Source organism: Oncorhynchus tshawytscha, linkage group LG11 (assembly GCF_018296145.1).
Source record: "Oncorhynchus tshawytscha isolate Ot180627B linkage group LG11, Otsh_v2.0, whole genome shotgun sequence".
Classification (NCBI taxonomy): Eukaryota; Metazoa; Chordata; class Actinopteri; order Salmoniformes; family Salmonidae; genus Oncorhynchus; species Oncorhynchus tshawytscha.
Genome location: NC_056439.1, coordinates 30590251 through 30603855, shown reverse-complemented (window position 1 = coordinate 30603855; position 13605 = coordinate 30590251). Strand labels below are relative to the sequence as shown.

Genomic DNA, 13605 nt, shown 5'->3' with positions numbered 1-13605 from the left:
CTGCCTGTTGTCATCCTTACTCACGCCTACGGTCCATACCTTTTTCACTTCACGGAGAGTTGAGTTGTAGCAGGGTGTTGCGTTCCCTCTTCATAGAGGCGTGCGTAACACTCACAGACAATATTTTGACAGTTTTGGTGTTTTCTATCCTAATCTGCCAATTATATGCATATTCTAGTTTCTGGGCCTGAGAAATAGGCAGTTTCATTTGGGCACGTTTTTTGTCCCAACATCAAAATACTGCCCCCTAGTCTCAAGAGGTTAACCACTGTTTGAGGAGCATGCTCTTGCTCCGCGACAGGTGATATTCTGCCCAAACTTTGTATGCCATGGGCTCTCCAACCTTGTTCCTGCAGCTACCCAGTGCTTAAATTGGGAAACCAACATCGATTGTAACATGTTTTCACAACAAAACATATGTAACGTAACTGTTGACAGCCCCTCTGCGCGCTCAAGTAAGGAAAGTGAGGAGATGGAAACGCATGGTGGTGAGATATTCTGTATAGCTAAAGGTAATGTGTCACCCAATTATTACTAGGTTATTCAAAATCACCCTGCACAACCAATTAACTGCATCGGCAATTTTTTTATTTATCTGTTATTTTACCAGGTAAGTTGACTGAATACATTCTCATTTACAGCAACGACCTGGGGAATAGTTACAGGGGAGAGGAGGGGGATGAATGAGCCAATTGAAAACTGGGGATTATTAGGTGACCGTGAAGGTTTGAGGGCCAGATTGGAAATTTAGCCAGGACACCGGGGTTAACACCCCTACTCTTACGATAAGTGCCATGGGATCTTTAATGACCTCAAAGTCAGGACACCCGTTTAACATCCCATCCGAAAGACGGCACCCTACACAGGGCAGTGTCCCCAATCACTGCCCTGAGGCACTGGGATATTTTTTAGACCAGAGAAAAGAGTGCCTCCTACTGGAGGCCCTCCAACATCACTTCCATCAGCATCTGGTCTCCCATCCAGGGACTAACCCTGCTTAGCTTCAGAAGCAAGCCAGCAGTGGTTTGCAGGGTGGTATGCTGTTGGCAAGTTTACTATACAGTATGTTATTTCCCAGACTAGTGGATATACATTTTGGAGCATACCATAAGGTATCCAGTATGCATAATAATACAGTCCACACTCAGGAAATTACTCAAATTTGTTTAATTTTGGAGTATAGGATAGACCAGTTATGTACCATCTTAAATCAGTTTTGTTTTATGTTTTTCTACCATATGCAATATCTGCAGTAGGCTATGTATTTTATAATGGCACAATCATACTTTTAATTATGTTGTTTTTTTTTGGGGGTGGGGGGGTGCTTGGGGTCATAAGCCTATGCATAAACTCTAATATTGGTGTGGTTAGAGTGACAATAGCGCCCTGAGTACCAAGCCATTAGGACCATGGTTTTAGTAAATTGGGTACTACCGAAACATGTCCAGAGAGCATAGCCGGAGGTCATCACGTGGTCACATGGAATTTTACTGAGGTCATGACTCATGACTGGCGGTAATATGGTCACCTTATGAACCCTTGTTCTAAGTGCCTCCTCTCTCCTAGTTATGGAAAGGTCCCAGACAGAAGACACCCTCTCTCATGCTTTATGCTGAGATGCAGAAGAAGCACAAGTAACCCATTAGTCACTGTGTCAAAATTAGGCTAGTGTGTAAAGATTGTTGTACTTGAGGTGTCTGGATGGGAGATTTTATAGAAGGAATGTACTAGTAGCCTAATATTTTATCTTCAGATAGTAAAATGTGTATTTCACAGACAAATCAGGAGCATTACATAGGAAGGTGGGAACACTACAGAAGCTCTACAACAGGGACTATTGATGTGAAATATGCATACCGTGAAACAGTCCTATTGCCTTAAATCCATTGGCTCTCGGAATATCAAACACTGACTTCAAAACATAAAATATTCACAAAAATAGAGAAGAAATGCCCAAATTCTCTAACTTTCGGCATGGGGAACCCATTAGATGCACCATCTGCTGTGAATATAATGAACAAGTGAAGCGATGTCCTCATGTGCATTTCACAGCGTGGTCAGATCTGGTCAGAACTCTGGATGTCCTGCTCATCATTAACACATTGTTTTGGCATCTTTCTAAGACATCGTTGTGTGCAACATCTTTATGTGCGGAGGATGGGGATGATTGGGCATCACTTAGCCTTAGAAAGAACAGGCATGCTGTATGGCTAAAGATATTTCTCCACTTGTCCTTCTGCTGTAATTGAATATGTGCAGCTGAGACCAGCACTATATATGGCCTGAATGGGAGAGGACTAATGTAGCCTTACTCTGAGGTTCTGTGAGTTACAGGAAATGATGTTGTCCATTAAGTATGCAGTTTAATTTCCTGGAGCATGATATCCACAGGCGAGAGTGAGATTGTGTGAGTACATTGTTGCATGGAGAGGGTCAGGCCCAAGGTCCTAGACAGGACAGAACCGGCTAGGGCTTTTCTGCTCCAAAAACTATCCTAGATCTGGCTGGTCAGTGTCTGGTTAGTTGAAAGCAGTCTAGCTCTGTAAAGATCCACATTGTGCCCACCAAGACCACAAGTGTCACAACAGATTACTTCTATACTGTAGACAGGGCCCAGCAAACATGGCTAAAAGGCAGTTATGTTTGCCTTTTGATGATTTTCTGAAATGGCTGCTGTGTGTTTGCATGTGTCCGTGTGTGTGTGTGTTTGGGAACAGGTCAATCCTCGGTCTCGAGCTGTGAAGCCACAGTCAGTAAACTATTAACACGCACCTTTTATCTTGCCGTAAGGGAAAAATCATCTGGCAGGCTGTCTGAACTGTAGCCATGTTTAGAAGACAACTTCAGTTTCTGAACAACAAAAACACCACAATGTTTTTGTAAACACTGATATTCAATACCACACTTACCAACAGACTGCATTAAAATCAGATTACAGGCTTAAAATAGCCTAGATGCCTCTGTTAATGTAGCAAAAAACATTCATCTTAAAAGACTGACAGGGCTGAAAGAGCTAAAGAAAAGGCCTGGGTTAAGAAGAGAGCAAGCTAGTCATGGATTTTAAACACCATCTTATGAATATTTCAGAGGGACGGTGAATGAAAATGCAAGTGCAGGACTCCAGTTCCCTCCTCTACAAGCGGATGGTGAGCCCTGTTTTTCCAGGATTAAAAATAGCAGTATGAGCTGAGCTCTGCTGAAGAGGGTGACGGACTTGGAGATGAAGCGTGAATGATGCTCTCACAAAAACACTGCTTTGAGGTTCTACAGCACTCTGCTTAATCAGTGCTAGCAAACCTTACTAAATTCATTGGCTTACATGTGAGATTCTATGGCTACAAATAGCCTCAACTTTAAATAAACTCACAACTAAGTTTATGTTTAGGGACTAGGCTAGAGGTCGACCGATTATGATTTTTCAACGCCGATACCGATTATTGGAGGGGCAAAAAAGCCGATACCGATTAATTGATTTTATTTGTAATAATGACAATTACAACAATACTGAATGAACACTTATTTTAACTTAATATAATAACAATAAAATCAATTTAGCCTCAAATAAATAATGAAACATGTTCAATTTGGTTTAAATAATGCAAAAACAAAGTGTTGGAGAAGTAAGTAAAAGTGCAATATTTGCCATGTAAGAAAGCTAACGTTTAAGTTCCTTGCTCAGAACATATGAAAGCTGGTGCTTCCTTTTAACACGAGTCTTCAATATTCCCAGGTAAGAAGTTTTAGGTTGTAGTTATTACAGGAATTATAGGGCTATTTCTCTCTATACCATTTGTATTTCATTAACCTTTGACTATTGGATGTTCTTATAGGCACTTTAGTATTGCCAGTGTAACAGTGTAGCTTCCATCCCTCTCCTCGCTCCTCCCTGGGCTCGAACCAGGAACACAAGGACAACAGCCACCCTCGAAGCAGCGCTACCCATGCAGAGCAAGGGAAACAATCACTCTAAGCCTCAGAGCGAGCGAGTGACGTTTGAAACGCTATTAGCGCGTGCTAACTAGCCAGCCATTTCACTTCGGTTACACCAGCCGCATCTCGGGAGTTGATAGGCTTGAAGTCATAAACAGCGCAATGCTTAACGCACAACGAAGAGCTGCTGGCAAAATGCACAAAAGTGCTTTTTGAATGAATGTTTATGCGCCTGCTTCTGCCTACCACCGCTCAGTCAGATACTTAGATACTTGTATGCTCAGTCAGATTATATGCAACGCATGACACGCTAGATAATATCTAGGAATATCATCAACCATGTGTAGTTAACTAGTGATTATGATTGATTGATAGTTTTTTATAACATAAGTTTAATGCTAGCTAGCAATTTACTCTGGCTTACTGCATTCGCTTAACAGGCAGTCTCCTTGTGGAGTGCACACAGCTGACAAGGTGAAAATCTGTCGTTCTGCCCCTGAACGAGGCAGTTAACCCACCGTTCCTAGGCAGTCATTGTAAATAAGAAGGTGTTCTTAACTGACTTGCCTAGTTAAATAAAGATGAAATAAAAGGTGTAAAAAAATAGGCAAAATTCGGTGTCCAAAAATATAGATTTCCAATTGTTATGAAAACTTGAAATCGGCCCTAATTAAATCGGCCATTCCGATTAATCGGTCGACCTCTAGACTAGGCCTATGTTATGCAAATGTTAGATTGATCCACAACCCAGATGAGAAAGAGGAAATCTCTTTTCTCATAGAAATCAGCTCTGGCAATCTATCATGCCCAGTATCACTCCGACCTTGCGGGGGTCCAGAGAAACTGCGTTACGCCAGTGACCTAGATGGGAAACTATTAAGGAAGGTAGCAGACTGTATTGCCACCCCTATTTGCTATGTCTTTAATCAAAGCCTAAAGGAATGGGTGTCGATAGGCATGGAAGGAAGCTAGGAAGCTAAAGTAATTCCTCTGCATAAAATAAAAAGAGCCAGCAAAGGGTGCTTGACTATAACAGCTGCCAAATCAGTTTGCTCCCTCTTAGTAAAATGACGGAGAAAATTGTGGTTGAACAAATACAATACTATTTTTCGAAGGACAAGTTCACAACTGACGTTCAGCATGCGTATAGGGAAGGGCACTCAACTTGTACTGCACTGACTCAGATGACTGATGATTGACTAAAATAAATGCATAATAAGATGATAGTTGAAGCTGTATTGTTAGATTTCAGTGCAGCCTTTGATGTTATTGATCATAATTTGTAATTGAAAAAACTCACTTGCTATGGCTTTACACCATCTAACATAACATGGTTGGAGAGTTACTTATCCAATAGAATTTAGAGTATTCTTCAATGGAAGATTCTCGAACAGATATGTATAGTGCGGTATCCCTCTGGGCAGTTGCCTAGGGCAGTTACTCTTCTCTATTTTTACAAATGATTTGCCACTTGTCTTACAATAAGCTAAAATGACTATGCACACTCTACTCATCAGCACCTAAAGCCAGTGAGCTCACTGAGACTCTTAGCCAGGAGTTACAGTCAAAACAAATTTTATTGGTCACATACACGTGATTAGCAGATGTTATTGCGTGTGTAGCAAAATTCATGTGCTTCTAGCTCCAACAGTGCAGTAATATCTAACAAATTACACAACATATACCCAATACACACAAATCTAAGTATGAATGAATTAAGACTATATACATATGGACGAGCGATGTCAGACCGGAATGGACTAAGGTATAGATAATAGTATATACATATGAGACGAGTAATGCAAGATATGTAAACATTATTAAGTGAATTAGATACCGTAGAATAGTATAGAAAACAGTATATACATACATACAGTGGGGCAAAAAAGTATTTAGTCAGCCACCAATTGTGCAAGTTCTCCCACTTAAAAAGATGATGAAAATTACAGGCCTCTCTCATAGGTACACTTCAACTATGACAGACAAAATGAGAAAAAAAATCCAGAAAATCACATTGTAGGATTTTTAATGAATTTATTTCCAAATTATGGTGGATGATGTTTCCACCCCCATGCTTCACAGTAGGTATGGTGTTCTTTGGATGCAACTCAGCATTCTTTGTCCTCCAAACACGACGAGTTGAGTTTTTACCAAAAAGTTCTATTTTGGTTTCATCTGACCATATGACATTCTCCCAATCTTCTTCTGGATCATCCAAATGCTCTCTAGCAAACTTCAGACGGGCCTGGACATGTACTGGCTTAAGCAGGGGGACACGTCTGGCACTGCAGGATTTGAGTCCCTGGTGGCGTAGTGTGTTACTGATGGTAGGCTTTGTTACTTTGGTCCCAGCTCTCTGCAGGTCATTCACTAGGTCCCCCCATGTGTTTCTGGGATTTTTGCTCACTGTTCTTGTGATCATTTTGACCCCACTGGGTGAGATCTTGCGTGGAGCCCCAGATCGAGGGAGATTATCAGTGGTCTTGTATGTCTTCCATTTCCTAATAATTGCTCCCACAGTTGATTTCTTCAAACCAAGCTGCTTACCTATTGCAAATTCAGTCTTCCCAGCCTGGTGCAGGTCTACAATTTTGTTTCTGGTGTCCTTTGACAGCTCTTTGGTCTTGGCCATAGTGGAGTTTGGAGTGTGACTGTTTGAGGTTGTGGACAGGTGTCTTTTATACTGATAACAAGTTCAAACAGGTGCCATTAATACAGGTAACGAGTGGAGGACAGAGGAGCCTCTTAAAGAAGAAGTTACAGGTCTGTGAGAGCCAGAAATCTTGCTTGTTTGTAGGTGACCAAATACTTATTTTCCACCATAATTTGCAAATAAATTCATTAAAAATCCTACAATGTGATTTTCAGGAGAAAAAATATATAATTTTGTCTGTCATAGTTGAAGTGTACCAATGATGAAAATTACAGGCCTCTCATCTTTTTAAGTGGGAGAACTTGCACAATTGGTGGCTGACTAAATACTTTTTTGCCCCACTGTATGAGATGAGTAATGACAGATATGTAAACATTAAGTGATAATTAACAAACTGGTCTTAATTACATCTAAAAACCAAAAGCATTGCATTTAGTACAAAGCATTATCTTAGACCTAAACATCAACTGGAGTTGTGCATAAAGTGTGTGAACATTGAACAAGTTGAAGAAGCTGGACCCCTAGGAGTAACATTGGATGGTCAGTTATCATAGTCAAGTTGTTGTGAAGATGGGGAGAGGTACACTACAGTTGAAGTCCCTAGTTTACATACACTTAGGTTGGAGTCATGAAAACTCATTTTTCAAACACACCTCAAATTTCTTGTTAACAAAAAATTGTTTTGGCAAGACATTTAGGACATTAATTTGTGCATGATAAGTCATTTTTCCAACAATAGTTTATAGACAGATTATTTCACTTATAATTCACTGCATCACAATTCCAGTGGGTCAGAAGTTTACATACACTAAGAAAATTATGTCATGGCTTTAGAAGCTTCTGTTAGGCTAATTGACATCATTTGAGTCAATTGGAGTTGTACCTGTGGATGTATTTCATAGCCTACCTTCAAACTCAGTGCCTTTTTGCTTGACATCATGGGAAATCTAAAGAAATCAGCCAAGACCTAAACAAAAATTGTAGACCTCCACAAGTCTGGTTCATCCTCAGGAGAAATTTACAAACGCCTGAAGGTACCACGTTCATCTGTTCAAACAATAGTATGCAAGTATAAACACCATGGGACCACGCAGCCGTCATACGTACTCTGGTGTGATGGCGTCATGAGGGAGGAAAATTATGGGGATATATTAAAGCAACATCTCAAGACATCAGTTAAAGCTTGGTCGCAAATGGGTCTTCCAAATGGACAATGACCCCAAGCATACTTCCAAAGTTGTGGCAAAATGGCTTAAGGACAACAAAGTCAAGGTATTGGAGTGGCCATCACAAAGCCCTGAACTCAAACCTATAGAACATTTGTGGGCAGAACTGAAAAAGCGTGTGTGAGCAAGGAGGCCTACAAACCTGACTCAGTTACACCAGCTCTGTCAGGAGGAATGGGCCTCAATTCACCCAACTTATTGTAGGAAGCTTGTGGAAGGCTACCCAAAACGTTTGACCCAACTTAAACTATTTAAAGGCAATGCTACCATATACTAATTGAGTGAATGTATACTTCTGACCCACAGGGAATGTAATGAAAGAAATAAAAGCTGAAATAAATCATTCTCTCATTCTTAAAATAAAGTGGTGATAACTGACCTAAGACAGGGAATATTTACTAGGATTAAATGTCAGGAATTGTGAAACTGAGTTTAAATGTATTTGGCTAAGGTGTATGTAAACTTCCGACTTCAACTGTATATACACAAAAGTATGTGAACACCCCTTCAAATGAGTGGAATCGGCTATTTCAGTCACACCCGTTGCTGACAGGTGTATAAAACTGAGCATGCAATCTCCATAGACAAACACTGGTAGGAGAATGACCTTACTGAAGATCTCAGCGACTTTCAACGTGGCACAGTCACAGCCACCTTTCCAACAAGTAATTTAGTCAAATTTCTGCACTGTTGAGCTGCCCCGGTCAATTGTATGTGCTGTTTGCATTTGTATTAATTATGGATCCCCATTAGCTGCTGCCAAGGCAGGACCTGTATTGTAAATCAAATTTTACTGCTTGCATTAGTTACTTGATGTGGAATAGAGTTCCATGTAGTCATGGCTCTATGTTGTACTGTGCGCCTTCCATAATCTGTTCTGGACTTGGGGATTGTGAAGAGACCTCTTGTGGCATGTCTTGTGGGGTATGCATGGGGTTCAAACAGACAGCTCGGTGCATTCAACATGTCAATACCTCTCATTAATACAAGTAGTGAATAAGTCAATCGCTCCTCCACTTTGAGCTAAGAGAGATTGACATGCATATTATTAATGTTAGCGCTCTGTGTACATCCAAGGGCCAGCCGTGCTGCCCTGTTCTGAGCCAATTGCAAAAATGTTTTCTCCCCAATTGTTAGTAGCACAGGAGTCGCTAGTGCGCGATGAAACAAGGATATCCCTACCGGCCACACCCTCCCTAACCCAGACGACACTAGGCCAATTGTGCATCGCCCCATGGACCTCCCGGTCACGGCCGGCTGCGACAGAGCCTGGGCACGAACCCAGGGTCTCTGGTGGCACAGTGGCCTTAGACCACTGCGCCACCTGGGAGGCACTTAGGACCTTCCTTTTTGATAGTGCTGTTAAGAAGGTAGAGCAGCGCTTTATTATGGACAGACTTCTTCCCATCTTAGCTACTGTTGTATCAATATGTTTTGAACATGACAGTTAACAATCCAGGGTTTCTCCAAGCAGTTTAGTCACCTCCACTTGCTGAATTCCCACATTATTTATTACAAGATTTAGTTGAGGTTTAGGATTTAGTGAATGATTTGTCCCAAATACAATGCTTTTAGTTTTAGAAATATTTAGGACTAACTTATTCCTTGCTGAAACTAACTGCAGCTCTTTGTTGAGTATTGCAGTCATTTCAGTCGCTGACGTGTATAGTGTTGCGTCATCCGCATACATAGATACACTGGCTTTACTCATAGACAGCTTCCCTGGGGAATTCCTGATTCTACCTGGATTATGTTGGAGAGGCTTCCATTAATGAACACCCTCTGTGTTCTGTTAGACAGGTAACTTTTTATCTACAATATAGCAGGATGTGTAAAGCCATTACACATACGTTTTCCCAGCATCAGACTGTAATCGATAATGTCAAAAGCTGCACTGAAGTCTAACAAAACAGCCCCCACAATCTTTTTATCATCAATTTCGCTCAGCCAATCAGTCTGTGTAAGTGCTGTGCTTGTCCTTCCTATAAGCGTGCTGAAAGTCTGTTCACTGTAAAATATCATTGTATCTGGTCAAACACACATTTTTTCCCAAAAGTTTACTAAATGCTGTGAAAGGATCCAAGAACCCAAATGATTTGGGTGGCTCCCATCCTCCTTATAAAACGTGTTTGTTATTGTGAAGTGGAAACGTCTAGGAGCAACAATGGTCTAAGGCACTGCATCTCAGTGCTAGAGGCGTCACTACAGTCCCTGGTTCGATTCCAGGCTGTATCACAACCGGCCATCATTGAGAGTCCCATAGGGCGGTGCACAATTGGCCCAGCGTCGCCCGAGTTAGGGTTTGGCCAGGGTAGGCCGTCATTGTAAATAAGAATTTGTTCTTAACGGACTTGCCTAGTTAAATAAATAAATAAAAACAACCACTCAGCCGTGAAGTGGTAGGCCACACAAGCTTACAGAACGGGATCGCCAAGTGCTGAAGCACGTAACGTGAAAAAATCATCTGTCCTCAGTTGCAACACTGACTACGGAGTTCCGCTGGAAGCAACGTCAGAACAAGAAATGTTCGTCGGGAGCTTCATGAAATGGGTTTCTATGGCCGAGCAGCCGCACACAAGCCTAACATCGCCATGCGCAATGCCAAGCATTGGCTGGAGTGGTGTAAAGCTCGCACCCATTGGACTGGAGCAGTGGAAATGTGTTCTCTGGAGTGATGAATCACACTTCATCATCTGACAGACGAATCTGGGTTTGGCGGATGCCAGGAGAACGCTACCTGCCCCAATGTATAGCGCCAACTGTAAAGTTTGGCAGAGGAGTAATGGCCTAGGGCTGTTTTTCATGGTTCAGGCCCCTTAGTTCCAATGAAGGAAAATCTTAACGCTACAGCATGCAATGACATTCTAGATGATTCTGTGCTTCCAACTTTGTGGCAACAGTTTGGGGAAGGCCCTTTCCTGTTTCAGAATGACAATGCCCCTGTGCACAAAGCGATGTCCAAAAAGAAATGGTTTGTCGAGATTGGTGTGGAAGAACTTGACTAGCCTGCACAGAGCCCTGACCTCAACCCCATCAAACACCTTTGGTATGGATTGGAATGCCGACATCAGTGTCCGTTCTCACTAATGCTCTTGTAGCTAAATGGAAGCAAGTCCCAGCAGCAATGTTCCAACATCTAGTGGAAAGCCTTCCCAGAAGAGTGGAGGCTGTTATAGCAGCAAAGGGGGGACCAACTCCATATTAATGCCCATGATTCTGGAATGAGATGTTCGATGAGCAGGTGTCCACATACACTACATGACCAAAAGTATGTCTTATTTTTTAAATTTAACTAGGCAAGTCAGTTAAGAACAAATCCTTATTTACAATGACAGCTTACCTGGGCGAAACCCGGATGACGCTGGGCCAATTGTGCACCGCCCTATGGGACTCCCAATCATGGCCGGTTGTGATACAGTCTGGAGTCGAACCAGTGTGTCTGTAGTGACACCTCTAGCACTGAGATGTAGTGCCTTAGACCACTGCGCCACTCAGGAGCCCCAATGTTCTGTGTTTTTTACAGACAGATCAACTGTACTAGTTGTTCAGGCTCTGATCTTGTTGCATCTTGATTACTGTCCGGTAACATGGTCAGGTGCATCAAAGAAAGACCTAGCAAAGTTACAGCTGGCTCAAAACAAAGCAGCACGCCTTGCCCTTAACTGCACACATGGAACTAACAACATGCATGATAGTCTTTCATGGTTGAGAGTTGAGGAGAAATTGACTACTTCTCTTCTCGTCTTTTTAAGAAAATGTGTATGTTAAAAATGCCTAACCACTCGATAATCTATTGGCATAAACGTCAAACAGAAATGCATACATAACCCATCAGACACGCCAATATGGCTATCTTCACGGTACCCAAACCAAAACCAGATGTAATACATTGCTCAGTTATGTATATAGTTATGTCATTGTGGAATGCTCTGTCACCAGAGGTTGCTCTGGCAAAAAGCAAGTTTAGCTTTAAAAAATATATTTTATCACAGCACCTCTCCTCTTTCTAAAGATCATCTAATGTAACTGTACTGTATATAACAATATTCTTTTGAATAGAGTGTAAATTGAATCTTATGTTCTTGTCTATAACTGTTCTGTATTTGTAAAAAAAATAAAATAAATGTGTGGACCCCAGGAAGAGTAGCTGCTGCAGGTGTAGTAGCTAATGGGGGATCCTAATAAACTAAACAAGCTTAGGCAGTGATAAGCTTAGGCTGTGAGTGACACATTGTATCCCAGCCAGGCTGCCTTTGTAAACAAACAATTAGGACTATTTTTGAAATTTAGGCCTATACCAGGACCTGTTTATCTTCAGGGGAGCTAACATTTTCAGTTAAGACTGTTATGGAGACACCCAAAAGGTATTACTGTTAGAATATTCAGAAACTTTCAGTTTAACATTTGTGATATTAGCTATGCAACTATTTTTCCCAGTATGTTGTTCCAAGCTTTAAGAATGTAAAACTTAAACTAAAAGGACTGTACCCTGCCAATGTTTGTAGCCTAATAAATAGGCCTATGTCTAGGAGTGCCTGTTGTTTTCTTGGTCTGTTCTGTTTCTCTGAGAGACTCATTTCAATTTTATGTAGACCTAGATTTCATAGGCGAAAATAAACACAGTTATGAATTTTATTTTAAACAAATCTCTTCTATTTTGTATCCACTAATACGAAGTCGACTCCATTACCAGAGTTGCACTTTCAAGCACATTTCCCAGCCAAACCCATGACTCGATCTCCTAAACTTCGTGAGAAGGTACAGAACGCCTGGCACACTCTGCGATGACGAAGGTTCCATCTCAGACTGCCTCATACTACACCCCAAAAGGCTGCCTGGGTGAGCATGTTCCGCTATGAGATGTGTAAACAGCCAAATGCAAATGACACACTACGTATATCTATATAAATGCAAGTATAGGCTATGAATGATAAGATGACTGTTACTGATAAATGTTATTGATAAACCGTTTTACCTGTAGATGCAGTTTCCATAGCAACGGGAGGCCTTTTCGCATCGTCCTCAAATTTGTGGAATTTTTCATCCAGGTCGCTCGTCTCTTCCCTGCTTTTCGATTTTAAATCTTCACGTAGCTCATCAAACAGAGGAGGTGTACTTCCGAATATGCCATTTCTTTCACAATCGTCCCCAAACCATTTCCCTTCCGAACCTAGTTCGTCACCGGGCTTCGAAGACATGCTTTTAGGGAGAGGTTCAGGTTGCGCGAGAGATAACAGGCACTGAGGCACAAGCTTTAACGCGGGCTACACAATGGATATTGGGTTGATCTAAGCAATAAACAGGAAATTATGATTTGAAATCTGACTGGATTTACAAATGTATGCTTAAATTGATATTGTAAAATTCTAATAGCTGCGCGGTCCAGTCCGAGAGCACAAGTGAGTGAGGTTGGTTTGTTTTAGTTCAGCGCTTCTATGCTGACGTCATGTCGGTGTAGCTTATGGTTGGCACTTATTTGGGGCAGTCAGCGTGACTATTATTAAAGTGTGTGAATATACCATGGAAGTCAACACAGTATATTTACAAGAGTGCAGCATACAAAAAATACACTTTAGACCTTGAAGCTTATTTAAGCATATTTATCAAGTTTGCTTAGAGACCTAAATTAACGCAAATTGTACCATTTTTGAACATACAACACTTGTATTTTTATTTTTGTTAAACGCTTACAAGTTAGCCTATGGATGCAAGTCATTTCACTCATGCGAATACCCAGGGGGACCATTTCATTTGTTCTTCATGCAAGTTTGTTCTCAAATTACTAGCACTGTAGCG

General features: G+C 41.4%; 1 protein-coding gene across 1 annotated transcript in view; it reads right to left on the bottom strand.

Moving 5' to 3' along the window:
* The window catches only part of LOC112261715 (reticulon-1-A), a 54748-nt gene extending 41506 nt beyond the window's left edge, over window positions 1–13242 (bottom strand). The window contains exon 1 of the mRNA XM_024437292.2: window positions 12785–13242. Within this exon, the coding sequence (XP_024293060.1) occupies window positions 12785–13007 (223 nt within the window). The 5' untranslated portion in view covers window positions 13008–13242. The remainder of the gene's footprint in view (window positions 1–12784) is intronic.
* Window positions 13243–13605: the final 363 nt, after the last annotated feature.